This window comes from Oncorhynchus kisutch, linkage group LG26 (assembly GCF_002021735.2).
Source record: "Oncorhynchus kisutch isolate 150728-3 linkage group LG26, Okis_V2, whole genome shotgun sequence".
Lineage (NCBI taxonomy): Eukaryota > Metazoa > Chordata > Actinopteri > Salmoniformes > Salmonidae > Oncorhynchus > Oncorhynchus kisutch.
The window spans coordinates 37,033,638-37,060,923 of record NC_034199.2 but is presented as its reverse complement, the minus strand read 5'-3'; the positions used below and the strand labels follow the sequence as shown (position 1 = coordinate 37,060,923).

Genomic DNA, 27,286 nt, shown 5'->3' with positions numbered 1-27,286 from the left:
CTCAGGCAGTAGGAAGCTCTCTCATCCATTTATATGTAGATGATACAGTATTATACTTAGCTAGCACTTCCTCTGATTCTTTGGTAAACGCTCTACAACAAAGCTTTCTTAGTGTCCAACAAACTTTCTCTGCCCTTATCCTTGTTCTGAACACCTCTAAAACAAAGGCCATGTGGTTCGGTAAGAAGAATGCTTGATGTGTGTTTTGTCCTACATTCTTATTTTTTATCCAAACACCGGTCACCACAAGATGCCTTTTGCCCTTTTGGTAGGCTGTCATTGTAAATAAGACTTTGTTTTGAATTGATTTGCCTAGTTAAATAAAGGTTAAAATAATAACATTGATGATTCGTCCGTTGTATTCATTCTATTTCTATGTGTTTAATCTGATAGGTGAAATCCAGGTAGATCACTTTAGAAAAACTATTTTATTGTGTCCTTACATCACTGGCAATATGTCTGCCGTGCTTAGCATGGATGACAGAGATAGCATCTGGCTTCATGTCGTATCCTTTGGCAATATCTTCCACCCACTTGTGCTTGTAGTGAGACTAGAAGGAAACAAAGAAACCAGTCAAACACAGTCAAACATCGCAAAACTTGTACATCTTTAAAATGCAAGAGAAATTGAGACTGTGTTTGTGTGTTTGTGTGTGTGTTTTGTGTGAGTGTATGTATGTGTGTGTGAGTGTATGTATGTGTCTGTGTGTGAGTGTATGTATGTGTCTGTGTGTGTGCGTGTGCTTGTGTGGTTGTGTGAGTGTGTGTGTGTACTGACCTCGCTCATGGTCTGAGCGTTGCACTTGGCCTGGAGGAACTGGGGGCTGTCTGCAGGCAGGTTGTAGGTGTGCTTGAACTTCTCACCAGATGCTCTGTATGAAGCCTTCAAAGAGAGACAGAACCAGGTAATCACATTCAACATCCATATTAGGGAATAAATACTCACATTTGATCCTAATAAACGATTCTTTTTTTTCTTACATCATCAAGTAGCTTGGTGTTGGTCATGGCAAGGGCCATGCTCATCTGGCCAGTCAGACTGGTGAACTTCAGGGTGCTGGGGTGCACACGGTAGCCTTGCTCATCTCGGGCTGCCATGGCTGTCTTAGCCAACTCTACCTGCATAGAGCCAATAGGAACCCAGCCAGAACCTTTGTACATGTTGTTGTAGTCGGACTTGTAGGCGTTCTGTAGAGACACACAGGGAAACAGGAAATGTATCACAACTGGTATTAAGAACAGGTATCAGGGTAGGTATCAGGACAGGACATGTAGGTATCAGGACTGGTATAAGGACTGGACAGGTATAAGTACAGGTATCAGGACAGGACAGGAAGGTATCAGGACAGGTATCAGGACAGGACAGATATCAGGGCAGGTATCAGGTATTGAAATGAACTCACGTTGCTCTGGATCTCCATCATGGTGTGAGCCAGCTGAATAGGCATAGCCTCAGGGAGAAGAGTGTAGTTGTGAAGGCTCTTCCTGTAGCCAGCAAAGGTCTGTGCTGCGGAGGCGTGCTTAGCATGCACAAGACTCATCATGTCAACTGGAGAGTGATACTTCAGCTTTGACTTGTGGTAGTCTTTCTTGTAGTTCTGCTCACTCTGCATTTTAGCCACCTCCATGTAGTGCACCAGCAAGGGGTCGTCCTTAACATTGCGGAAGCCGACATGCTTGCCTCTTCCCTTCTCGTACGCCAGCTTATACTTGTACTGTACAGGAAATACAATGATGAATGTAAGTACCACGAATAACATGTCATGATTATGGTCAATTATGACCAATAAACCCAAATACAGATTTCCAATTCCTTCCAATTCTTCCACTTCCTTCCAATTCATACGTACATTGCTGGCAATATTAGTGCAGGCCCTGGCAGCGAGGATGGGGATGGCATCTGCCTTCACCTGATGTCCTTTGAGAATGTCTTGACGGTGAGCGTATGTGTAATAGTTCTGTGATGAGGAGAACGAGAAATAAACACATTACTTACAGTCATGAGCACATTTCAATTAATGCAAAATGGTCAATGAATATGTGTACATTAAGTGTATTTAAAAGCATTCAAAATTATATACACACTCAGTAGCCAGTTTATTAGGTACACCACCCAGTACATGAAAATCGTTCGCTCCTACAGACAGTGAGTCAGGTGGCCGTGGCTTGCTAGATAAAGCAGGCATTTAGTTACTGTTTGATTGAACATTAGAATGGGCAAAACGAGTGACCTAAGCGACTTTGAGCGTGGTATGATCGTCGGTGCCAGGTGCGTCGGTTCCAGTATCTCAGAAACAGCCATCCTCCTGGGGTTTTCACGAACGACAGTGTCTAGGGTTAGGGCCGAGATGGCACAGAACTCGCTTCGCCACTCCTCCTCTAACCTCTCCCCCTTTCAGTGCGTATTGTGTTACCAGCCGGTTCTGGCACCGTGGCATCAGGGTCAGACCGAGACTCCTGCGGTGGACGACTGGTTTAGGTGCGCAGAGGAGACATGGGAGGCCGCCCGCGTCCATCTCCAGCGAGCCGCGCGTTGCCAGAAAGCCAGCGCGGACCGTCACCGCAGTGAGACCCCGGTGTTCGCACCGGGTCTCGCTATCGACCCGTAACCTGCCCCTCCGCCTGCCCCTCCGCCTGCCCTGCCGGAAGCTGGGTCCGTGGTTTGTGGGGCCATTTAAAGTCCTGAGGAGGGTGAACAAGGTATGTTACAGATTACAGCTTCCCTCTGATTATCGTATTAACCCCTCGGTCCATGTGTCTCTCCTCAGGCCGGTGGTGGCTGGTCCGCTCCAGGAATCTGAGGTGCGGGAGGTTCCTCCGCCCCCTTTGGACATCGAAGGTCCCCCGGCGTACAACGTTCATTCCATCCTGGATTCGAGGCATCGGGCGGGGGGGCCTTCTATACCTCGTGGAGTGGAAGGGGTAGGGGCCGGAGGAGAGGTGCTGGGTTCCGGTTACAGATGTTTTGGATCTTGAACTGCTGCGGGAGTTTCCCCGTCGCCGGCTGGATCACCCTGCGCCTCGTCCTCCGGGTCTTCCTCGAGGCTGGTGTCGGCTGGAGCCGCGCGTCAATGGGGGGGGGGGGGGGGGGGGGGTACTGTCACAAAGTCGGCTCCTCTCCTTGTTCGGGCGGCATTTGGCAATCGAAGTCACCGGCTTTCTAGCCATCGCCGCTCCATTTTTCATATCTCCATTTGTTTTGTCTTGTTCCATACACACCTGGTTTTCATTTCCCCAATCAATCTACTTGTATTTAACTCTCTGTTTCCCATCATGTTTTGTGTGTAATTGTTTCATGTTAATGTGGTGTTTTATTACGCGCTTTACTTTTGTTATGTTCAGTGTTTTGAACGCATTTGATTTATGTAGTGCTCTCGTTTTTGGAACTAAAATAAAAGTGCGCGTGTTTACATCACTCTACTCTCCTGCACCTGACTTCGCCTCTAATACACCCGTTGACAATTAGAGCAAGCTGGTTGGCCGTAGGCATTTCCATATTACAGCATATTAATGAGTACTAGGTATGTTATGTCATCTGCATTACTGGAGGCCTAAACAAAGGCTTCCCAACTGGCCGTGATTACAGGGCAAAACAGATCAAATGGACATGGGTAAATATTCAACCATTAAAAGGTTTAAGACCCCCTCCCACCGTGATCTGTTCCCTATATACATTTAATGGTTAGGGAATTACTACCACATGTAACTTAAATTGTTACGGCACTCTCACTAATGGGTACAAAAAAATAAAGCCTCTTACAAAACACGCCTCAAAATATGAGTGAGAAACAACAATACCTTGCACCCAATAGAGTTCAAAAGGTTTCTGGCACTCCAGAAATGTCAGATGGTACTGTATTGTGAATTACAGTAAATTACTGGCAGCAATTGGCCAGTAAGTTACTGTCGAGTTTCAGGACAAGGTTTGTAGAATTCCTAAAATACAGTATTTTACCGTATTCTGTGGAGGTACAGCATTCTCACTCACAGATGCAACAAATATAGGCTCTTACATGGGACGCTTTAAAATATGTTCATTAACAGAGACTCTTTCCCCGCCCACAACATTTTCCCACAATGCACCATAATTAATACTGTAAAACACATTTACAGTATTTTACTGTGCATTCTATGGTAATCTACTGTATTCAGGTTATATAGTAAGTTACTGATAAAATTACAAATATGGCTAACAGTTCTGTGATCATTCATCATATTACCAACTATATAGTAATACAGGCACATGGCATGGATAATTAATATATATGGGTATTGAATGTGTATAACAGCATAGTTGTATAATAGTATGGACAGTGATCAACATTTAACCAACCTTGCTGATGTTGACAGCATTGTATTTGGCTTGCATAAACTCTGGTGCATCTGCAGGGAGATTGTAAGTGTGCAGGAACTTCTCTCCACTGGCTTTATATTCTTGCTGCAAAAAAAGAACATCATAACACCATATATTTCAATCAGCAGTTTTGTTCAGATCAGTTCAATTCAATTTGGTGCAACACAAACAAGACATTTAAAAAAAACACATTAAATAGACAAATTCAATTCAATGGACAACTAGATATCTGATTGGTGGCCTGTCTAGTAAGTAAGTACTACTCACAACATTCATGATCTTTTGGTTATGCTTGCACAGCTCCATATTCATGCCGTCCATCTTGCTGGTGAATTTAAAGTTTTCAGGGTGCTGCCTGTACTTGTGCTCATCCAGAACAGCCCCGGCCTGCTTGGCTAGCTCCACAGGAATGGATCCGATGGGGATCCAGCCAGTTCCCTTCACAGAGTTCTCCCAATCTGCTTTGTAGTTCACCTGCATCCGGCAAGGGGAGGAAACCATGTGAGAAATGCTGCAAATTGCCACTACTGTAAAAACCAAAGATGCAGCATTACAACTTACACGTTGAAGTTTTTTTCAAATCAGGCTAGTAGAAAATGTGCCTAACTAGCCCACCAGGCAAGTGAAATGTTGTCTTTTCAAATACAGCATGGCACAGATTAGTAGTAGAATATCACCTGGGCTAGTAGAATATCACCTGGGCTAGTAGAATATCACCTGGGCTAGTAGAATATCACCTGGGCTAGTAGAATGTCACCTGGGCTAGTAGAATGTCACCTGGGCTAGTAGAATGTCACCTGGGCTAGTAGAATGTCACCTGGGCTAGTAGAATGTCACCTGGGCTAGTAGAATATCACCTGGGCTAGTAGAATATCACCTGGGCTAGTAGAATGTCACCTGGGCTAGTAGAATATCACCTGGGCTAGTAGAATATCACCTGGGCTAGTAAAAATGTCACCGGGGCAAGTAGAATGTCACCGGGGCTAGTAGAATGTCACCGGGGCTAGTAGAATGTGGGCTAGTAGAATGCCACCGGGGCTAGTAGAATGTCACCGGGGCTAGTAGAATGTCACGGGGGCTAGTAGAATGCCACTGGGGCTAGTAGAATGTAACCGGGGCTAGTAGAATGTAACCGGGGCTAGTAGAATGTCACTGGGGCTAGTAGAATGTCACCGGGGCTAGCAGAATGTAACCGGGGCTAGCAGAATGTAACCGGGGCTAGTAGAATGTCACCGGGGCTAGTAGAATGAAACTGGGGCTAGTAGAATATAACCTGTGCTGGTAGAAAATCACAGTCTACTAGCCCTTCAGGCCAGTGCGGGAAATCCTTTTGTTCTTTCCCTGTGTAGGAGTCAAACTACTTACATCACTGGCATTGGTGTTCATGGTGCGAGCCAGCTCAAGGTTCATGGCCCCAGGCAGAAGACTGTAGTGGTGCTGGATCTTCCTGTAGCCAGCAAAGGTCTGCACTGTGGAGGCGTGCTTGGCATGTACAACACTCATCATGTCAACTGGAGAGTGGAACTTCAGCTTGGACTTGTGGTAGTCCTTCTTGTAGTTCTTGTCACTCTGCAACCTGGCCACCTCCATGTAGTGCACCAGTAAGGGGTCGTCCTGAAGAGTGCGGCAGCCAATTTGTTTGCCCTTTCCCTTCACATAGTCTTTCTTGTACTGGATCTGAAAGGTAGAAGTAAAATAATAATCAGATGTGACACTATTCAACGCAGCCTATATGTGGACTACATACTGTATAGCCCCCTCCCAGTACCCTACCCTGAACTTAATAGAGTGTGACCACCTGGTTACTCTACCATGCACCGTAGAGGCTGCTGCCCTATGTACATAGTCACGGAACACTGCGCACTTTAATAATGGAACGCTGGTCACAGTCTAAATAATATTTACATACTGTTTTACCCACTTCATATGTACAGTATATAATTTCTTGAAATGTTCTAGATTGACTGACCTTCATGTCTTAAAGTATTGATGGACGGTCGTTTCTCTCTGCTTATTTGAGCTGCTCTTGCCATAATATGAACTTGGTATTTTACCAAATAGGGCTAATTTCTGTATATACCACCCCTACTGTACCTTGTCACAACATAAGTGATTGTCCCAAATGCATTAAGAAGGAAAGAAATTCCCAAAATTAACTTTGAACAAGGCACCACTGTTAATTTAAATTCCAGGTGACTACCTCATGAAGCTGGTTGAGAGAATGCCAAGAGTGTGCAAAGCTGTCATCAAGGCAAAGGGTGGCTAATTTGAAGAATCTCAAATATAAAATATATTTTGATTTGTTTAACACTTTTTGGTTACTACATGATTCCATATGTGTTATTTCATAGTTCTACAATGTTGAAAATAGTAAAATAAAGAAAAACCCTTGAATGAGTAGGTGTGTCCAAACTGTTGACTAGTACTGTATATATATATATATATCTAAAAAATTATACTTCGGACATTGCTCATCCTAATATTTCTATATTTTTTTATTCCATTATTTTACGTTTAAAATGTGTGTGTATTGTTGTGTATTGTTAGATTTTACTGCACTGTTGGAGCTAGGAACACAAACATTTCGCTAAATATCTGCTAAATATGTGTATGCGACCAAACAAATTTGATTTGATTTGATGTTGTCCTGGCAATTTATTGTGTACTTACATCACTGGCAATGTGTCTGCCGTGCTTAGCATGGATGACAGAGATAGCATCTGGCCTCATGTCGTAGCCCTTTGCAATGGTTTCCTCCCAGCTCTGCTTGTAGTAGTTCTGAAATAAACCAATACGGTAAATTAATACACTATTTCCATGAGACACTAATATAACACAGTAAATGCATGTAGCGTACACCCAAGAAGGCACAGCAGCATTGAGAGGAAAGATGTCTAAACACTGTAGAGTAGTGGGCAGGCGACGATAACACGATAATACATTTGATAATTCATTAAATGAAATATGAATATAAGGCACAAGTTATCAGTCTTGGTCAACAATACCTTGCTGATGTTGTAGGCATTGCATTTGGCCTGAAGGAACTGGGGGTCATTATGGGGCAGCGAGTACTTCTGGTGGATCTCCTCAAGACCCTTCTTGTAGTGAAGCTGCAAGGGAAGAAGAATACTCATTCAAATTAGTAGCTACACAAACCCTAAAATAGGTTTTCCATCCACAGAAATGAATTACTGATATAAAAAAAGTTTCAGATTTGTACTAAGTTGAATACAGCACGTAACCTTCATGAATTACCCAGTTTACTCGACACAGAAGCTCAGTTGAAATAGCTTTTTCATCCAGCTCTGAGATGAATCTGTGTTCGGGAATGAAGACAGATCACAATGTCCATACTATCATGCAATAAAACTCACATCACTCCTCATTATCTGGTTGACCTGGGCCTGCATCATGACGGGGTGATCAGCGATGGAGGTGAAGGGGACAGTGTCTGGGTGCTGACGGTACTTTCTCTGAAGTGGAGGATCAAGGGTACAAATATTATGTCAAAGCAGATTAAACCAATTTTCATGTGTTTTTAAATTGTCAAGGCGAGAAAAGACTTTACACAATGAAAAATATATTACAACTAATGGTGTTTCTATTGTGAGAGCTCTGGTGAGTACGGCTTCCTGTGTATTTACTGCATTATGACAACTAGACCGGTATATTAAACTAGATCGTGTAGTGGTAGCTACCTCATTGAGGATATCTCCAGCTTTCTTGGCCTTCTCCACTTCCATGGAGCCGAAGGCGACCCAACCAGAGCCCTTGGTGGAGTTGTTGTAGTCTGAATGGTATTCATTCTGTAGTGAAGGAAGGAGTCATAAAGTAGTGTGAGAATAACTTTCCTTATATTTACACTGTGTATAATGCTACAATGCTATTATAACCTTTTCCCCAGATGTTTACTAGGATAAAACCAAACCAATCAATTAATGAACACATTAATAAACAAATCAATTAATCTATTCGACCAATCAATCAATCAATTTGATCAATCCATCAGATGAATCTTACGTCACTCTGGATGATGTTGGCCTTCTTGGCCAGGTCCAGGGACATGGCGTCATGAGGAAGGAGGTAGCGGTTGTGGATGGTTCTGTAGCCGGCCATGCTGGCGATACCCTGGGACTTCTTGGCCAGGGTGTTAGACATCATGTCCAGCGTGGTGATGTACTTGGTTTTTGTCTTCTCATAGTTCTTCTTGTACTCGCGCTGTGGAGAGAGTTTGAGAGAATTAGAAGGTGAGGCACGACATTCGCCCCATGACAAAAAAGTGTTTACTTAATATAAAGTTGAGATGAGTCACAGTGAGCCCTAATAGCCCTTTCACACTGACAGACACAGTCCTCATCTTTCTGTTTTATACCAAAACTCAGTGGAATTTACTTTATTAGGTTTATTTGACAGGGACAATGTACTTTAACTAACATTTTTGTAAATGTGCCAGATTATGATATACAGCTAATTTGTAGTCTAATCTGTAGTCCTTGGGAAGGAAAATGACATACATCACTCTGGATTTTGGCCACGTGCATGGAGTGTAGGATCTTGGGGTCGTCATGAATGCTGAGGGCTCCCACCATCTTTCCCTTGTTCTTCTCAAATTCCTTCTTGTATTTGACCTGAGGGCAAAGAGCATGTCAAGGCCTTTACTACACAGGATACAAAAGGAAACAGTCAGCAATGATCAGTATGAACAATAACATGACATGTATGTGTAGATGTTAATTTCAGTGCATGCCTACTCACATCACTCGCTATGTTTGTGTGGGCACGGGCTGCAAGGATCGAGATAGCATCACCCTTGACCTCGAACTGCTTGGCTTTCACGTTCTCCCACTCATGCCTATAACAACTCTGCACAGAGGGAATTAATACATTTAGGATATTAGTATCATACAATTAAAGATCAGGAGGGTTTATCCAATCAGGGTCAACAATAACCGAATACAATGACTGTGAAATTATGTCAATACAAGCACAGAATTTTCTAATCACCTTATAACAAATTAAATTAAAAACCTTATCTACAGTATCATCAACAGAACATTAACTGCATTATCATCAACAGAACATTATCACAAAAATAAAATGTTCTACATAATCACCAACAGAACATGACCAACATTATCATCAACAGAATTGCACTTACATCACTAAGGTTATATGCATTGGCTCTGGACTGGATGAAGAAGGGGTAGTCTGGGGGCAGGGCACACTTAAACTTATCCAACTCATACGCTGCGTGATAGTTGAGCTGGAAAACAGAGGAAGAACCACATGAATACACATGAAAATACAGCACAGTCAGGTAAAATGTACTGTTGGCAGTGCATAGAGCTGAGTAGAGCTATAGTGACTCCTTGTGAACTAGATGAGTACTACCGGGGTTGTTTCACACCACTAGAGGGCAGTGCTGCCTGTCTGTGAGGAGTAGGAAGCCAAGCGTTGTCTCAACTGTCAGCCCCCCCTCCTCTCATGAGACTAGGGGTTATTTTCATCAGACTGAACGCATGTTGCTATTAATACTACAGAGAGAGAGATAGGGCTCTCTGGTTTCCATGGCGTTTGCAGGAAGACAGCTGGGTTATGTGGGGCTCCAGAGTGGCGCAGTGGTCTAAGGCACAGCATCTCAGTTTTTTATTTTATTTTTATTTCACCTTTATTTAACCAGGTAGGCCAGTTGAGAACAAGTTCTCATTTACAACTGTGACTTGGCAATGCTAGAGGTGTCACTACAGACACCCTGTTTCGAATCCAGGCTGTATCACAACTGGATGTGATTGGGAGTCCCATAAGAGCGGAGCACAATTGATCCAGCGTTGTCCGGGTTTGGCCGGGGTAGGCTGTCATTGTAAATAAGAATGTGTTCTTAACTTAACTTAAGTTAAATAAACAAACACAAAAAGTGCTGTGTAGATGAATGAGCACATTTTCAAGCAACAGCTATCAAGAACCTTTAGTGTCATGGCAACGGCTCAACCGACATCTCTTTTCCAGCCTTTGTTCATAAACTCTAACAAAATGATGTCACATATTTTAAACAGGTTGTCCCACTGAGGTCAACATACCTATTTTCTAAGCTAGACAGACAGATGTAATTGTAATTCTATAGCGTAACTAGTTAATATTGAACTTAATAATCGTCTGGTCTGTAGTAAAAGTTGAATACATACGTCACTCAGCTGTTTGGCGTTGATGGCAGCTTGCACTTGAACAGGCGAGTCTGTCACTTGCGTAAACTTCACCGTACCCGGATGTTGCCGGTACACTTTCTGCAAAATGAAACAACACACATGAAAGATGTCATTTATAAACTGGATGGTTCGAGCCCTGAATGCTGATTGACTGACAGCCATGGTATATCAGACCGTATACCACAGGTATGACAAAACGGTTAATTTTACTGCTCTAAATATGTTGGTAAGTAGTTTATAATAGCAATAAAGCACCTCAGGTGTTTGTGGTATATGACCAATATATCACTGCTAAGGGCTGTATCCAGGCACTCCGCGTTGCATTGTGCACAAGAACAGCCCTTGGCCATGGTATATTGGCCATATACCTCACCCCCTCGTGCATTATTGCTTAAACATATCATATCAATACCAAGAACAAAATGAAGACAGTATTAACCAAAATCAAATAATTCTGTCAATCTAATGTTCAATGGAAAGGTCTTGTCCATGCTCATCATACTGCAACTGACTGGTTCTAATTTCCACCATTTCCTTACATCTTTACACTGGGCAACTTTCTTATGAGCTTCATATTCTGGTGACATGGTTTGAGGATAGAAACATCTTGTCTTGATGTCCTCATAATCAGCTTTGTAGTTTTGCTGAAAAGACAAAAGAAAAGACTTACTTTCTAATCATTCAGACCTGTCGTACAGTAAAAATACAATGTGTGCATCCCAAATGACAAACAAGACAAAACCAATGTCTTACTCTTATCCATGTAATAGAGAAGAAAACAAGACAAAACCACCACTTACTTCGCTCTTGATCTCCTCCATTTTCTTGCAGTGTTGTGTGTAGATATCCTCATAGCTGCCAATATAGTGGCCCTTCACCTCATTCTCATACTTGTCTTTATAATGTGCCTGTGAGGGGGGACAGAAGAAGTACACATGAATCCATGTAAGATCCATTTGCCTCAAACAATACAGTTGAAGTCGGAAATGTACATACACCTTAGCCAAATACATTTAAACTCAGTTTTCAAAATTCCTGACATTTAATCTTAGTAAACATTCCCTGTCTTAGGTCAGTTAGGATAACCACTTTATTTTAAGAATGTGAAATGTCAGAATAATAGTAGAGAGAATTATTTCTTTCAGCTTTTATTTCTTTTATCACATTCCAAGTGGGACAAAAGTTTACATACACTCAATTAGTATTTGGTAGCATTGCCTTTAAATTGTTTAACTTGGGTCAAACGTTTCGGGTAGCCTTCCACAAGCTTTCCACAATAAGTTGGGTGAATTTTGGACCATTCCTCCTGACAGAGCTGGAGTCAGGTTTGTAGGCCTCCTTTCTCGCACATGCTTTTTCAGTTCTGCCCACAAATTTTCTATGGGATTGAGGTCAGGGCTTTGTGATGGCCACTCCAATACCTTGACCCTGTTGTCCTTAAGCCATTTTGCCACAACTTTGGAAGTATGCTTGGGGTCATTGTCCATTTGGAAGACCCATTTGTGACCAAGCTTTAACTTCCTGACTGATGTCTTGAGATGTTGCTTCAATATATCCACATAATTTTTCTCCCTCATGATACCATCTATTTTTTGAAGTGCACCAGTCCCTCCTGCAGCAAAGCACCCCCACAACATGATGCTGCCACCCCGTGCTTCACGGTTGGGATGGTGTTCTTCGGCTTGAAAGCCTCCCCCTTTTTCCTCCAAACATGACGATGGTCATTATGGCCAATCAGTTCTATTTTTGTTTCATCAGAACAGAGGACATTTCTCCAAAAAGTATGATCTTTGTCCCCATGTGCAGTTGCAAACCGTTGTCTGGCTTTTTTATGGCGGTTTTGGAGCAGTGGCTTCTTCCTTGCTGAGCGGCCTTTCAGGTTATGTCGATATAGGACTCTTTTTACTGTGGATATAGATACTTCTGTACCTATTTCCTCCAGCATCTTCACAAGGTCCTTTGCTGTTGTTCTGGGATTGATTTGCACTTTTCGCACCAAAGTACGTTAATCTCAAGGAGACAGAACGCGTCTCCTTCCTGAGCGGTATGACAGCTGCGTGGTCCCATGGTGTTTATACTTGCGTACTATTGTTTGTACAGATGAACGTGGTACCTTCAGGTGTTTGAACATTTCTCCCGAGGATGAACCAGACTTGTGGAGATCTATAATCTTTTTCTGAGGTCTTGGCTGATTTCTTTTGATTTTCCTGTGATGTCAAGCAGAGTCACTGAGTTTGAAGGTAGGCCTTGAAATACATCCATAGGTACACCTCCAAATGACTCAAATGATGTCAATTAGCTTATCAGAAGCTTCTAAAGCCATGACATCATTTTATGGAATTTTGCAAGCACAGTCAACTTAGTGTATGTAAACTTCTGACCCACTGGAATTGTGATACAGTGAATTATGAGTGAAATAATCTGTCTGTAAAGAATTGTTGGAAAAATTGTCATGCACAGAGTAGATGTCCTGACCGACTTGCCAAAACTACAGTTTGTTAACAAGAAATTTGTGGAGTGGTTGAAACACGAGTTTTAATGACTCCGATCTAAGTGTCTGTAAACTTCAGACTTCAACTGTACAATGAATAAAGGAAATCCACTTTGAAAGTTCAGTTAAGCTTGTTGCTGCCATTCTTACGGTACAATGATTTGTTGAACAATTAAAACGTTAAAAACATTATCAACAACATCAGTGAAGGGAATACTCACGTCACTGAACTGTTGTACAACAGAGTCCATCTTGAACTTGGGCGTGTCACAGTAGTTGATACTTGACCCCCTCGATTTCTCATAGCTGGCCTTGTAGACTTTCTGCAAAGGTAGTGATCAGAGGAGAAATGTTGAACAGAAAATAATGACACTAAACTAGAGTTATATATCTCAAATACAAATCAGTTTGGCTTTCAATCGATGAACTTCTTCAAAAGGATCTTATATCCAAATATAAGGTTCTGTGAATAGCTACAGTAATTTTTAACACAAATTGATAGTGAGTGACTAGTAACTAAGTAGACTCATTAAAGTAGTGCTTGGGGTCATATTACAAATCCAGTCGGTTAACTATAGTATACAGGCATCCACGTTGTCAGAATTATCCCCAGTAATATGATGATTAAGTTAAAGGGGGTTCCCCATTACTCACCGTTACCACTTAACTAGGAATCTGCTGTTAAAACCGTTACCCTGTCTAACAAACTGCCAACTGTCTAGCTAAAAGTATACTAATAAACACTATACAAGCTAATTTGAAACACGAGTAGCGACTGTTGAGAACAGAGATGAAAGATAACTGTTGTAATCAGCTAGAATATGGGATGGGATACTGAATGGTTTTCTGTAACTAATGACTGCCTCTCATAGAAGAAACGTGATTGTTTAGCTTCCTGTAACTTCTGTCTATTTCAGTATGAAACCTGTTTGGACCAATGGTTCAGTCTCCCGACTTAGACACTTACGTCACTCAGGATGGTGCCAGCGTATCTCAGCTGCCTGAGCAGAGGGTTGTCTGTGGCTGGGAGAACGTTGTAGTCAGCTACCGATTTGCTGTTCTCGTAATCCTTCTTGTATTTGATCTGAGGAGAGAAAAATGGGCACAAGTCAATACATGATGTGTTAATTTTACTGTGATACAGCGATTCATGGAAAGGTTAATACGATTACTCATCACCATAGCAGATTTTGGATTGACATGTCAGCATGCGTTGGTATGTGAATGAAACCGCGGTGTGAAGAGTGTTTACATTTGATTGATAAGTGCTAAGAAACAGTGACTCCTTCACGAAAGCTAGAGTTTTGTTACTAGCTACGGCATAGCCTGAATGTCTTTCAACTACTGTCTGACAAGACAACTATTTGTCATTTATCTGAGTACGGAACATGTGTGGACACATCCTGATGTCTGCGTGACAAAAGAATCATGGTTTTGACTGACGCTCTGATCAGACAAGGTCACAGGTCAACCCAGTGTGTCTATCTGCCTGCTGCCGCATCAGATGGATCTATAAAAATACACTCACTTACCCTGCTTCCTTTCTCTGAGAGAAGCAGTAGGTGGCTGTTTGGTTGGTTGATTAGCTAGTTGGTTTGATGTGTGTGTGTGTGTACGTGAGTGTGTTTTTGTGTGTGTGTCGTGTGTGTGTTCTCCTTTATGTCCCTCTGAGGGCTTATAGACTCACCGAGCTAGCAGCGTGACCAGCCTTCTTGTGCTGTTTGTATTCTGGCGTCTCGGTTTGCATAAAATTGATTTGGTCTTTTATGTCCTCATACGCAGCCGTGTACATTTTCTGAAATGAAAAAAGACAAATGGATTAAATATAGATATTAAATGTGTTATGATTTGATGAACACAATGTTATGTCACCATGCCAATAACTAATCATATGCTACACGATAGTGGGCTCTTACATTGCTAAGGTTGTCCATAGCTACCCTGGCAACGGCCACCTCAATGTAGGGGGTCTCACACCAGTGGCCCTTGACGTTCTTGTTGTAGTCCTCATGGTACTTGAGCTGCAAGATAAAGGCAAGGAAAAGTCAGACATTGGGGTAATTTAGAATAAGAAGAACTGAAGCTTTGCCTCAATAACTACAGTAAGAAGAATTCAAGCTTTGCCTCAATAACTACAGTAAGAAGAATTCAAGCTTTGCCTCAATAACTACAGTAAGAAGAATTAAAGCTTTGCCTCAATAACTACAGTAATAAGAACTGAAGCTTTGCCTCAATAACTACAATAAGAAGAATTAAAGCTTTGCCTCAATAACTACAGTAATAAGAACTGAAGCTTTGCCTCAATAACTACAATAAGAAGAATTAAAGCTTTGCCTCAATAACTACAGTAATAAGACCTGAAGCTTTGCCTCAATAACTACAATAATAAGAATTCAAGCTTTGCCTCAATAACTACAGTAAGAAGAATTAAAGCTTTGCCTCAATAACTACAGTAATAAGAATTCAAGCTTTGCCTCAATAACTACAGTAAGAAGAATTCAAGCTTTGCCTCAATAACTACAGTAAGAAGAATTAAAGCTTTGCCTCAATAACTACAGTAATAAGAATTCAAGCTTTGCCTCAATAACTACAGTAAGAAGAATTCAAGCTTTGCCTCAATAACTACAGTAATAAGAATTCAAGCTTTGCCTCAATAACTACAGTAAGAAAAACTAAAGCTTTGCCTCAATAACTACAGCACAAATATGGTATGAAACAATCAAGAAAGACAACAAATATTATCAGTCAAAATGTTCCTTAAAAAATAATTCTAAACAAAATGATACGTTGCTCCCTTTCTGTGTCCAGAACAGGGCTGCTGCCCTCCAGTAATATCATGGAGCAGGTGCCAGTTATGCCTTTCTGTGTCCAGAACAGGGCTGCTGCCCTCCAGTAAAATCATGGAGCAGGTGCCAGTTATGCCTTTCTGTGTCCAGAACAGGGCTGCTGCCCTCCAGTAAAATCATGGAGCAGGTGCCAGTTATGCCTTTCTGTGTCCAGAACAGGGCTGCTGCCCTCCAGTAAAATCATGGAGCAGGTGCCAGTTATGCCTTTCTGTGTCCAGAACAGGGCTGCTGCCCTCCAGTAATATCATGGAGCAGGTGCCAGTAATGCCTTTCTGTGTCCCAGGGACAAGGACGGCAGGGCTGGGGACAGCAGAGCTGGGGACGGCAGGGCTGGGGACGGCAGGACCGGGGACAGCAGAGCTGGGGACGGCTTGCCTGGGGACGGCAGGGCTGGGGACAGCAGGGCTGGGGACGGCAGGGCTTGGAGAGGGACTTGGAGGGGTGTGAGACGTCACCCATGCCAAGCAGTTACTGACAGCACCCCTGCCCTCTCTGTCAGGACTCGATAGCTGAGGGCTATGATACAGTTCAACATGATAATGTTGTCAAGGATGATAAGTGACTGATGGGTACAATGACAGAGAAGCCATCGTCGTGTGTGTGTGTGTGTGTGTGTGTGTGTGTGTGTGTGTGTGTGTGTGTGTGTGTGTGTGTGTGTGTGTGTGTGTGTGTGTGTGTGTGTGTGTGTGTGTGTGTGTGTGTGTGTGTGTGTGTGTGTGTGTGTGTGTGTGTGTGTGTGTGTGTGTGTGTGTGTGTGTGTGTGTGTGTGTGTGTGTGTGTGTGTGTGTGTGTGTGTGTGTGTGTGTGTGTGTGTGTGTGTGTGTGTGTGTGTGTGTGTGTGTGTGTGTGTGTGTGTGTGTGTGTGTGTGTGTGTGTGTGTGTGTGTGTGTGTGTGTGTGTGTGTGTGTGTGTGTGTGTGTGTGTGTGTGTGTGTGTGTGTGTGTGTGTGTGTGTGTGTGTGTGTGTGTGTGTGTGTGTGTGTGTGTGTGTGTGTGTGTGTGTGTGTGTGTGTGTGTGTGTGTGTGTGTGTGTGTGTGTGTGTGTGTGTGTGTGTGTGTGTGTGTGTGTGTGTGTGTGTGTGTGTGTGTGTGTGTGTGTGTGTGTGTGTGTGTGTGTGTGTGTGTGTGTGTGTGTGTGTGTGTGTGTGTGTGTGTGTGTGTGTGTGTGTGTGTGTGTGTGTGTGTGTGTGTGTGTGTGTGTGTGTGTGTGTGTGTGTGTGTGTGTGTGTGTGTGTGTGTGTGTGTGTGTGTGTGAAGCACTTACGTCACTGCGCTGTTCAAAATTTTTCTTGGCCAGCTCCATATCATTAGGGACAGCCAGAGATGTGTACTTTGCCGTTCGCTCAGCATGCCCCTTCTTGTACAGGATCTGCCGAGTAGGGTTGAAACAGAACAGAATGGTGAGATGAACAGATGGTTGAGATGAACAGAATATTGAGATGAACAGAATGGTGACAGGAACTGAATGATGAGATTAACAGAGTAGGAGAGAAACAGAACAGAGTAGGAGAAAAACAGGACAGAATGGTGAGATGGACCTCTAGTTTCATGGTTATTGGACACAGAGATAGGGTATTGGATAAACAAATGAACTGGATCAGTGGAAACCTGAAGCTCACTTTAAAAAAAGAGCGAAAGCAGTGACCATTTTAATTGCATCCTATTTATCTGCTCAAAGGAAATGGTTCCATATGGGACATCTGAGTAACAGAAAACTACAAGCTCAGAGAGAACAAATAGAGGGTTTAAAAGGTGGGTGGTTACTGTACTTTTCTGAAGTGTGATTGATGTAAGGCGCCTTTCTGCGATGTGAGCAATTCATTGTTCTAATTACAAAGAGAACCACCACACTCATGGCTCAGCCAACGGACTGACTGACTGACGCAGAGACTGTGTTCTGGGAATATTGTTGTTTAGGAGGATATTTATGATTGAAAATAGTTAGTCAGAGTAAGAAATGAATGTTGTTAAGTCAAACATAACTATCTTAATCTCTGATACAACTGATCTAATAACACTGATATTAACTTGTTGTAATTACTAGTAAAAGTGTAGTTAAGTAAAGAATATAATACAAGACAATACAATATATGTTTGTAGTTGCTGTACTCACATCACTGAGGACCTCCTGTGCCTTGGCCACCCTGCGCAGCTCTGGAGAATCGCTGTAAGGATAGCACATGGTCTTGTCCTCATCCCATTGCTCCCTGTACAGTTTCTGATCACACAGAAAAATAAAATGACAAGTTAGCTTGCCTTTTTAGCTACCAAGTTAGCTACCTTTTTTTGAGTAAAATGTCATCTTAATTGAGTAATCTACATATAAAATATTGTTATAATCTCATACGACTGAGTAGGGTTCAGTATGACGATACCTTGCTGTAGTTGGCAGCGTTCTTCACAGCCAGGACAAGTTCCGGGGCATCAGGGGGCAGCAGGTACCTGTCCTTTGTCTCATCCCACTTTGCCCTGTACAGTACCTTGCTGATCAGCTCAGAGACATGCTTGACATGGGCGATCTCTCTAGCCTCCCCATCATACAAACTGGTACACCTGACCTTATTGCCCTCCATGCGGTACTTCACCTGGTAGGGGCAATGAGTCAAGTGTTAGAAAATAAAATAAAGTTGTTGTTTAAACACATTTTTTATTTTTTATTGACTGAGACTGAGATATATGATATCTATCAGAAAAGTGGACAGAATAGAAGAGAATGGAGGCCCCCATACCTCAGACAGCTGCTCCTGAGCCTTCTTGATCCTCATCATCTCAGGGGTGTCAGCCGTGATGGCATAGGGTTTCCCCTTAGCCTTGTCATAGGCATGACGGTACTTGTTCTGTTAGGGACACATAGGAACATCATAACATCATAATCCAACTCTGGTGAGCCAGAACAACAGTGGGGGGGGGGGGGGGGGGGGGGAGCATTCACCTGGGTTGTGTTCATTATGCTATAAACTGATAAAAACTGACAGAAACAGAGAAGGTGTTGGACTTGGACAATAAGAAACACAAACTTTCCCTTTCTGTTTCAAAACGTTTTGCTACGTCTTGCCCTAATGAACATGACCTGGTTGACCTGGGCTTGCTTACGTAGGAGAACAAGTCCAGCATCTTCTGGCTGTGGGCCAAGTAAGGAGTCATGAACTTGGAGGTGTCCACCTTAACCTTCTTCCTGACCACTCTCCTCGCAGGAACGCCAGGCTGGGAAATAGAAGAAAGGATGTTAGTTGCGTGACCGTTGTTCCTTAATGATAGGAAACCAGGCCAGAGGTATACATCCACTTACAACTTACAATCCACTTACAAAGGCTAGTGACACAATACAGAGAGATCAGAAACAAGATGGAATCCTGACTACTGTAACAATGGAAGAGTAGTACTAGGTAGGTATAATATGAATACATGTGTAAACAAGTGCTAGAACAGGCCGTGTATATAATAACATTTATAGCATCGAAAACAAATTTGAATTACATTTTGACTATCATAAGACTCTTACAAAAAGGACACGTGTGTGTGAAAGCAACAATGGCTTAGGCTAGTTCATGCTACTCTGCAACCAAGTGCACTTACTTGCAATAATTCAATACAATGGTGAACAAAAAAAGGAGAACCTTAAGTTACAAATGGTGTTTTTTCACCCTATCATGTGGGCCCAGTTGTTCAAAAGTTATCTATCTGGATTTCCCCTATAGGATAGGATTAACTGCATAGAAATCGAATGAATAGAACGAGAGTCCCCATTGAAGTCAATTATTTGTCCATTCTATTCATTGTATTTCAATTAATTTAATCCTATCCAATAGGCAAAATCCAGATAGATAGCTTTTGAAAAACTGGGCCCATTACAGGGAATGATTAGAGAACTACACTGAGTATACCAAATACTAGGAACACCTTCCTAATATTGAGTTGGCTTGGTTAAGGTCTTGTAGGGACAGAGGATAGGACATATTATCAAGGGTACAGGAAAGTACAGGAACTGAGGGAAAGGGACTGAATGAAGGAAAGTAAATGAGAATGAATGAAGGAAAGGAGACTGAAAGAAAGGAAATGAAAGGAGACTGAATGAAACAAAGGAAATGAAAGGAGAGGAGACTGAAAGCAAATGAAAGGAAAGGAGACTGAATGAAGGAAAGGAGACTGATCCAAGGAAATGAAAGGAGTCTGAACCAAGGAAATGAAAGGAAAGGAGACTGAATGAAGGAAATTATAGGAGACTGAGCAAATTAAAGAAGGGACTGGCCATGAATGAGCCAGTGGACAAAAGCAGTGTTGGGCATAGCAAGACACACAGTTTCACAGTTGACCGACTGCATGCATCACTTAGCAACACCGGGCTATATGAGGGCTATTTCATCTATCACTCACTAGCCTTAGGGCCATCTGAGGACAATTAACATGAAGTCGTGATTTGTGAATTACCCAAACAATCGCCTTTTTGTTTGGGAACTCACTTTTGGAATGGCAAAAAAAATATTCCTCGACTTGAGTAAATTGTGAATTATTGTTAAACAAGGGAGTTTGTTTAATAATCCACGGGGCCACAAACACATGGCTTTTTAAACAGTATCCTTTCTTGTAGAGTGCCTTTCCTTCGTTGGTGGAATAACCCTCATGGCATGCAAGTACCCAGCATGATGAACTGCTGGTGCTGTTTATTTCACTGTTGTCTTCTACCTGTTGAGTTACCGCTGCTGCCCGAGATGTGGTCTGGTGAGAGGTGGTCGAAGTCACCGTCTCCTCAAAATACTATAAATATAGGAACAATTCGCAGGTTTCAAAATCGCCATTACAAGTAAAAGGAAGACATACTGTATCACAAATGTTTTGCATTGAGTTTTTCTCCCAGCTCTGCTGCAATAATACCCTGATCTCTGGCCAGTGGTGGAACAAGTACCCAATAGTCATACTTCAGTAAAAGTTAAAATACCTTCATAGAAAATGACTCAAGTAAAAGTTAAAGTCACCCAGTAAAATACTACTTGAGTAAAAGTCTAAAAGTATTAAAAGTAAAAGTATAAATGATTTCAAATTCCTCAGACCAGGGATGTTATTTTGATTCGTGAGTGAATTGGACAATTTTTCTGTCTTGATATGACATTAAAAATGTAACGAGTACTTTGGGTGGCAAGGAAAATGTAACGAGTACTTTGGGTGGCAAGGAAAATGTAACGAGTACTTTGGGTGGCAAGGAAAATGTAACGAGTACTTTGGGTGGCAAGGAAAATGTAACGAGTACTTTGGGTGGCAAGGAAAATGTAACGAGTACTTTGGGTGGCAAGGAAAATGTAACGAGTACTTTGGGTGGCAAGGAAAATGTAACGAGTACTTTGGGTGTCAAGGAAAAATGTAACGAGTACTTTGGGTGGCAAGGAAAATGTAACGAGTACTTTGGGTGGCAAGGAAAATGTAACGAGTACTTTGGGTGGCAAGGAAAATGTAACGAGTACTTTGGGTGGCAAGGAAAATGTAACGAGTACTTTGGGTGTCAAGGAAAATGTAACGAGTACTTTGGGTGTCAAGGAAAATGTAACGAGTACTTTGGGTGTCAAGGAAAATGTAACGAGTACTTTGGGTGGCAAGGAAAATGTAGGGAGTAAAAAGGAATGTAGTGAATTAAAAGTAAAAGTAGTCAAAAATATGAATAGTTAAGTAAAGTACAAAAAACTACTTAAGTAGTACTTTCAAATATTTTTTACATAAGTACATCACACCACTGTCACTGACACAGTCAGTTAGCCTTTTATACGGGAAACAACACTGACAAACAGTAATAATTATACTGACTTAATACTCATCTGCACTGTTGCCACAATTATCTGGTTATAGTAGCTAAGTCAATTATCTGGTTATAGTAGCTAAGTCAATTATCTGGTTATAGTAGCTAAGTCAATTATCTGGTTATAGTAGCTAAGTCAATTATCTGGTTATAGTAGCTAAGTCAATTATCTGGTTAAAGTAGCTAAGTCAATTATCTGGTTATAGTAGCTAAGTCAAATATTCTGCACTAACGTTTAAAGTTCAGCTACAGTCTTTGATAATTACCAGAATTATATAGTAATTACATTCACTATAATGTAATATAAAGTCCCATGTATCCCAGATCCCACCAGTGACTTTAAAGGTTTCCTTTTGGAGCCTGGAATATGCTGTGATTACTGAACAGTGTAATGAAGCCCCTATTCCAGGGGGAAAGAGGAGCAGGAGCCTATAATAGCAACTGACTGACTGACTCTCTGTCTGCCTGACTGCCTGCCTTCTGCATCTGCCTGACAGAGCCCTATGACCAGACCTGGGTTCAAATACTATTTGAAATCATTTGTAATAATTTAGCTGGTCTTGACAGAGCTAGTCTGGCACAACGGAAACAATAGAACAGCTGCAAAATGGCAAAATGGCAAAAGATTAGAATGTGAAAGATAGTATTTGCAGTGAACCCAGGTCTGACCAACAGAACCCTCTGACCGACCATCCCTGGGAACATAGACACCCTCACAAGACCTCACTGGCTATTTAGGTTGGTTATTACATTTACAAGTCCATTGTTCTTGTTATAAATAGCTGTTATGAATGTGAATATCAACAAGACAGATAAAACTCTTTTAATATTTAGAGATTATACTAATAAATAATCCTACAATCAGTTTCAATCGGAGCAGCATACTGTACTAAACTAAAATAATTCCAAACATATTCCCTGTATAGCCTGTGTCTAACTTTAACTAGGATTAAATTGTAGCCAGTGACCTGTGAGTTGAAAGTGACAGTACCTTGAACTCTAACAGTCATCTCAAACATCTCAAATGCAACATCTGTTTGTGCTATCTTGCAAGGAGTTGGATCAGGTTAAGATTCTCCTACTGCTACAGAGCTGCTACAGAGCTGCTACAGAGCCTAGATCTGCATTCCTCCTCTAGCTAGGTGCAGGTTGGCTGTCAGTTCTCAAGACTTGTATCTACCTCCTAAGCACAATCTAAATTGAAGTTAGCAGACCCTGGGCTACTGGTGATACTGCCATGTGATTTAAAACAGGCAGCACAACCCTTCTCACCATCCTCCCGCTCCCTCCCTCCCTCCCTGCCTGCCTGTCTGCCATAGATGTCCACAGCTAAATTTGTATCTCCAGTGCTGTGCTGTCCAGAGAGTTTTTAACAGCCACAGCTCAGAGCTTAGAGTCAATGTTTCTCACACTGGGAAAACAATATACTGTGAAATGTTCTCAAATTGGATTAACGTCAAGAGAGAAAAGTAGCATAGCATAAGACTATTAGGCTGAGTACCAGTCTATTTAGCTAACATTCCACTTCTTGCCACTCCTTGTCTTTGTCACATGACATGGAGTACAGGGAGACGATTAGCTAAAGAGACTGGTACCCAGGCTATAAAACCATGTATTACTATTTTGAGGAAGTGCTTTCGTTAAATGCTGAATATTAAATACTTACCATCCATATTAATAACCACTTACTATCCATAATGAAATATCAACAAACAATTATACAAAAACAAAAACATGGGGGGGGGGGGGGTTATATTTCCAAATGCAACAATAAAAGATCAGAAGTTTCTTCCACATCTTCAATAAGAAGAAATGATTCCGATTCCCCTATAAGTTATCAACAACATAAAGTTTAGATGAATACGAGGCTAACTTTTAGACAAATACGAGCCTAACTTAAATCCTATTTCACCAGGAAATAAAATATTACATTATTAGTCTTCTACTTTCAAGCTCTGGCACAGAGTGGACCATCACGAAGAAATACGAAGAAAAATACTTCTTTAAAAACTTGGATAGACTATATGGATTATGGTGATACTACACAATGGCCAGAACTGCCAGCTAAACGGCTCAAAATATATTTTATTGCACATTCTTGCAGAAAGGCACAGTATTATCTCACTGATACTATCTACAGTATCTAACAAAAAACTTTGGTCACTTCCAACAAAATGGCGGCTCCCCAAGCTTGCAGGCCTTCCATCAATCCATCATTCTTATGAATGGAACATCACAACATTACTACACCTTTTACACCAATGGTGTAAGAAATGTTCTAGATTAAGAATCTTCCATTGAGGCATCTGCGGTGCAGTGTAACCTAATGTGAATTTACAGTATCTGCAGGAATGTCAGCAATGTCTTCACACTGGCTGTTGTGTAACAACTAGACCTATTACATCAGTGTGCTCCTACCATCAAAGCCCATAGCTGTCTGGGAGTCTTTAGGATAAGGTGGTTGGTCAGGTAAAGTGTACTTATACTACATGTATCAACTACCAAGTTAAAGGTGCAATATTCAGAAACTGCTCTGCCATTTCCTGGTTTCTAAAATTCTAATAGCTCGCCTAATTTCAGTTTATCTGACAAAACAAGCAGTCATTGCGTAGAGTATCTTTGAAACATCGAAACTGCTGTGAAATATGTTTTCAATAACCACAAATATTTTATGTTCAGCTGTTTGAAGCTGGTGTTCAAAACCGAAAGTAAAGGACACAAAAATGAAGCTTAAGAATGGGAAGCATAGAGATAGCGCACATAGAACAGATCTACTGCTTCTTAGACCTGCTTTCAATGAGAATGACATATCTGTAGCTCACATTTCTATGTGAATTTGGTCTGGTTGCCCAAAAAGTTATGTAGCTTTAAAGGAGAAGTTTTCCCAATTTGAACTTTGCATTGCTTAAAACAGTTTTTTATCTATATCTATATTTTAGTTTCAAAATCAAATCATTTCTGGGTAACAATTAAGTGCCTTACTGTGATTGATTTAACTTAAAAAGGTGAATATATATATATATATAATTCCTAGCAAAGAGACATTTCTCAAGCAAGAATTGCGCTAGGACTGAGTGGGGAGGCGAAACTGAAAATTTATTGGCAAAGAGGTTAAGAACTGACATTATTATTGATGATTTAACTAATTTACCGATGCCTGGTGACATCAACAGGAGATCAACTTTATCCCACCAAAGCAGACAGAAATTTCAGGCGGTATTTTCAAACAGCTTTTACACTAAAGGGGCACTATCATAATTTAAACAATTTCACAGTATTATTCCAACCTCATTCTGTGAACATATATATATATATATATCATTTTTGACTGCGCTGGGCCTTTAAGTGCAATGGTCCTTGTAAACAAAATGGTGTGATTGCTTTTTATACTCATAACTGGGCTTTAAAATGTCCAGGAAAAGAGGAAAGTGGCAGGGGTTTTGATTTTAATGGGTGGTCTGATTTACAGTTCTCTGGTCTGTACAGTGTTGGCCAGGGCCATGTCTCTAGCTAGCTAGCATATAAGGAGATGGGTGTTCTACTGAAACAGGATCTAACCCTCCTCACAGCTCAGAGATGCCTGGCCTCCTGAATTGCTGACTGGGGTGGTATCAAAAGTAAGTTTACTATTCATAGGGACTGAGTAAAGCTGGCCACTGAATTTGCAGACCCACCAGTACAGGGGCCAGAGAAGCCCAGTGGAGCCATATAACTCTGACCTAAGAACATAGAGGGTTTGGAACAGGGTCGAGGTGCCAATTCCATGACAATCAGGTCAAGTCAGGAAGTAAGTAAACTGACATTCTGATTCCATTTCCAATTTTCCTTGACTGATTTGGAATAGAATTGACCCCAAGACCAGTTTGGAGGGACCACAAGGCCTAACCCCGCACCCCTCTGATTCAAAGAGGTTGGGTTAAATGCAGAAGACAACTATGGTATGTTGTGTCGATCTTGTGAGAAAATATTTACTTACCTCTTCCTCAAAAATCTCCTCTTCCTCAAACTCGTCCTCAAATTCTTCATTCTCATCCATGATGATGCAGTTTTAGGGGTTGTCTACCTGAAACACACAACAATCATTTGATTTCTCAATGAAGCACCTCCCAGTAAACTATGGTACACAATGTGTCTTTACCAGAGGCTGAAGGACAACATTAGCATAAATATTTTAAGAATCTGCCTTGCAGTGGCTTTTTAAGCCAAACCACCAAAGTCAAAGACAGAATATGGACAAAACCCTCTAACAAAGTCTGTCACACAAAGTGTGTAACATGATATTCTGATATTTCTTAATCTCTTGTTTCTTCTTTTGTCATTGTTTTGTTTTGGGATTATTTGTGTATTAGTATTATACTGTTAGACATTTGCTGCACTGCTGGAGCTAGAAACCAAGCATTTCGCTGCACCTGCTTTAACATCTGCTAATCTGTGTATGCAACAAATAAACTTTGATTTGATTGTAACATGTACACACAATAATGCCAGAATGCCAACCAATGCAACATGCTGTACCCCAGTTAAGATTCCTGTAGTATTTCCAGCGACCTTAGAGTAAAGGAAGCTGCTGACTTGCCGTCCACTAGAGCCCCAAACTGATATTCCACTTTGCGTTTTGCCTTCAAACCCAGACAAAAAAAACAAATACTATTCAAAATTCCCAGTCGGATAAAGATCAGGTAGAGCTAAAAGGTGTGACCACGGGCCAAGTTGCACTGGACTGCTTTTCACAGGCCTATAGGCTTTGTTGAGGGTTTGACACCCAAAACCCCCTCTAGAGCAGTCCTGCGCCTCCTGGCTGAAGGGTTGGCACAGCTGTCCTCATATCGCTCCAGCTATTTGTCATGTAAGCTAACACCTCTCTGCCTGATTGGCTGGCTTTGTTTAGCTAACGGCGCTCCAATGCCTTCTGAGGCTGCAGGTTAAATATAGGACCGCTGTACTAACTACCCTTTTTTAGCGCTCCACTCCCAAACTCTTCACATAATAAAAGATTTCCATCAACAATGACTTGAAGCCAGAAGCAGAAGAGGTTGGGGAAAATGCAACCAACTTGTGGGTGTTCCATTGTTCCATTGACAGCCCTTTTGGTCTCTGGAGGTCCACTACTCTGAGACTCCTTCAACCAGGACACAGACCTGGGCTTATTCCTTGATTAACTATCCCCAAACAATCCACTGGAGCAGCAGAAGACCCAAAGACCCAAAAGTCCCAAACAAAGGCCATGCAGAGGGTGTGCTGCAGCGGTAGGAAGAAAGGAAAGAAATATGTTCAGATAATTTTTTTTGCTTACCAGTTTACTTTATAGTCAAATCGTTTCCCAAGCCACCAAAGAGCCTCCCCAACTTCCCTCCACAGAGACGATGGGCGACAGCTCACAGGTGCAGCGGCACCCCGGTTATCATGTGGTCCAAACAGCCAATCAGAGGGAAGCGCTCTCAGGTTTCAAAATCTAAATATACCTAAGTGATCCCTTCAGAAAGGAGCACCTGTTCAGTAAATGTATCAGAGAGAAATAGATACAACTATGAGGAAGAGAAGGGGCTGGGGTAGAGAGGGAAGAGAAATCAAGAGAAAACCCCAACTACCTTCCCACCTAAGGGCTAAT

General features: G+C 41.8%; 1 protein-coding gene across 20 annotated transcripts in view; it reads right to left on the bottom strand.

The window, feature by feature from the left end:
- The window catches only part of LOC109870743 (nebulin), a 98,072-nt gene extending 70,998 nt beyond the window's left edge, over positions 1 to 27,074 (bottom strand). For 19 of the 20 annotated variants that reach the window (XR_004205678.1, XM_031806097.1, XM_031806099.1 and 16 more), the window contains exons 1-31: positions 26,972 to 27,074; positions 25,655 to 25,741; positions 20,577 to 20,648; positions 18,987 to 19,097; positions 18,623 to 18,730; positions 18,269 to 18,478; positions 18,007 to 18,111; positions 17,158 to 17,262; positions 14,965 to 15,069; positions 14,736 to 14,843; positions 14,016 to 14,132; positions 13,270 to 13,371; positions 11,358 to 11,465; positions 11,097 to 11,201; positions 10,537 to 10,635; positions 9,513 to 9,617; positions 9,110 to 9,217; positions 8,869 to 8,982; positions 8,375 to 8,572; positions 8,053 to 8,160; positions 7,729 to 7,827; positions 7,360 to 7,464; positions 7,025 to 7,132; positions 5,720 to 6,031; positions 4,622 to 4,828; positions 4,334 to 4,438; positions 1,851 to 1,958; positions 1,404 to 1,715; positions 982 to 1,188; positions 779 to 883; positions 444 to 551 (exon numbers count right to left, since the gene is read on the bottom strand). Coding sequence is in view for 19 of the 20 variants with exons in the window: in XM_031806097.1 (XP_031661957.1) it covers positions 444 to 551; positions 779 to 883; positions 982 to 1,188; positions 1,404 to 1,715; positions 1,851 to 1,958; positions 4,334 to 4,438; positions 4,622 to 4,828; positions 5,720 to 6,031; positions 7,025 to 7,132; positions 7,360 to 7,464; positions 7,729 to 7,827; positions 8,053 to 8,160; positions 8,375 to 8,572; positions 8,869 to 8,982; positions 9,110 to 9,217; positions 9,513 to 9,617; positions 10,537 to 10,635; positions 11,097 to 11,201; positions 11,358 to 11,465; positions 13,270 to 13,371; positions 14,016 to 14,132; positions 14,736 to 14,843; positions 14,965 to 15,069; positions 17,158 to 17,262; positions 18,007 to 18,111; positions 18,269 to 18,478; positions 18,623 to 18,730; positions 18,987 to 19,097; positions 20,577 to 20,648; positions 25,655 to 25,714 (3,924 nt within the window). In the remaining variant the exon portion in view is untranslated. The remainder of the gene's footprint in view (positions 1 to 443; positions 552 to 778; positions 884 to 981; positions 1,189 to 1,403; positions 1,716 to 1,850; positions 1,959 to 4,333; positions 4,439 to 4,621; positions 4,829 to 5,719; positions 6,032 to 7,024; positions 7,133 to 7,359; positions 7,465 to 7,728; positions 7,828 to 8,052; positions 8,161 to 8,374; positions 8,573 to 8,868; positions 8,983 to 9,109; positions 9,218 to 9,512; positions 9,618 to 10,536; positions 10,636 to 11,096; positions 11,202 to 11,357; positions 11,466 to 13,269; positions 13,372 to 14,015; positions 14,133 to 14,735; positions 14,844 to 14,964; positions 15,070 to 17,157; positions 17,263 to 18,006; positions 18,112 to 18,268; positions 18,479 to 18,622; positions 18,731 to 18,986; positions 19,098 to 20,576; positions 20,649 to 25,654; positions 25,742 to 26,971) is intronic. The other variant, XM_031806098.1, reaches the window with a different exon arrangement.
- Between the last annotated feature and the right edge of the window lie 212 nt (positions 27,075 to 27,286).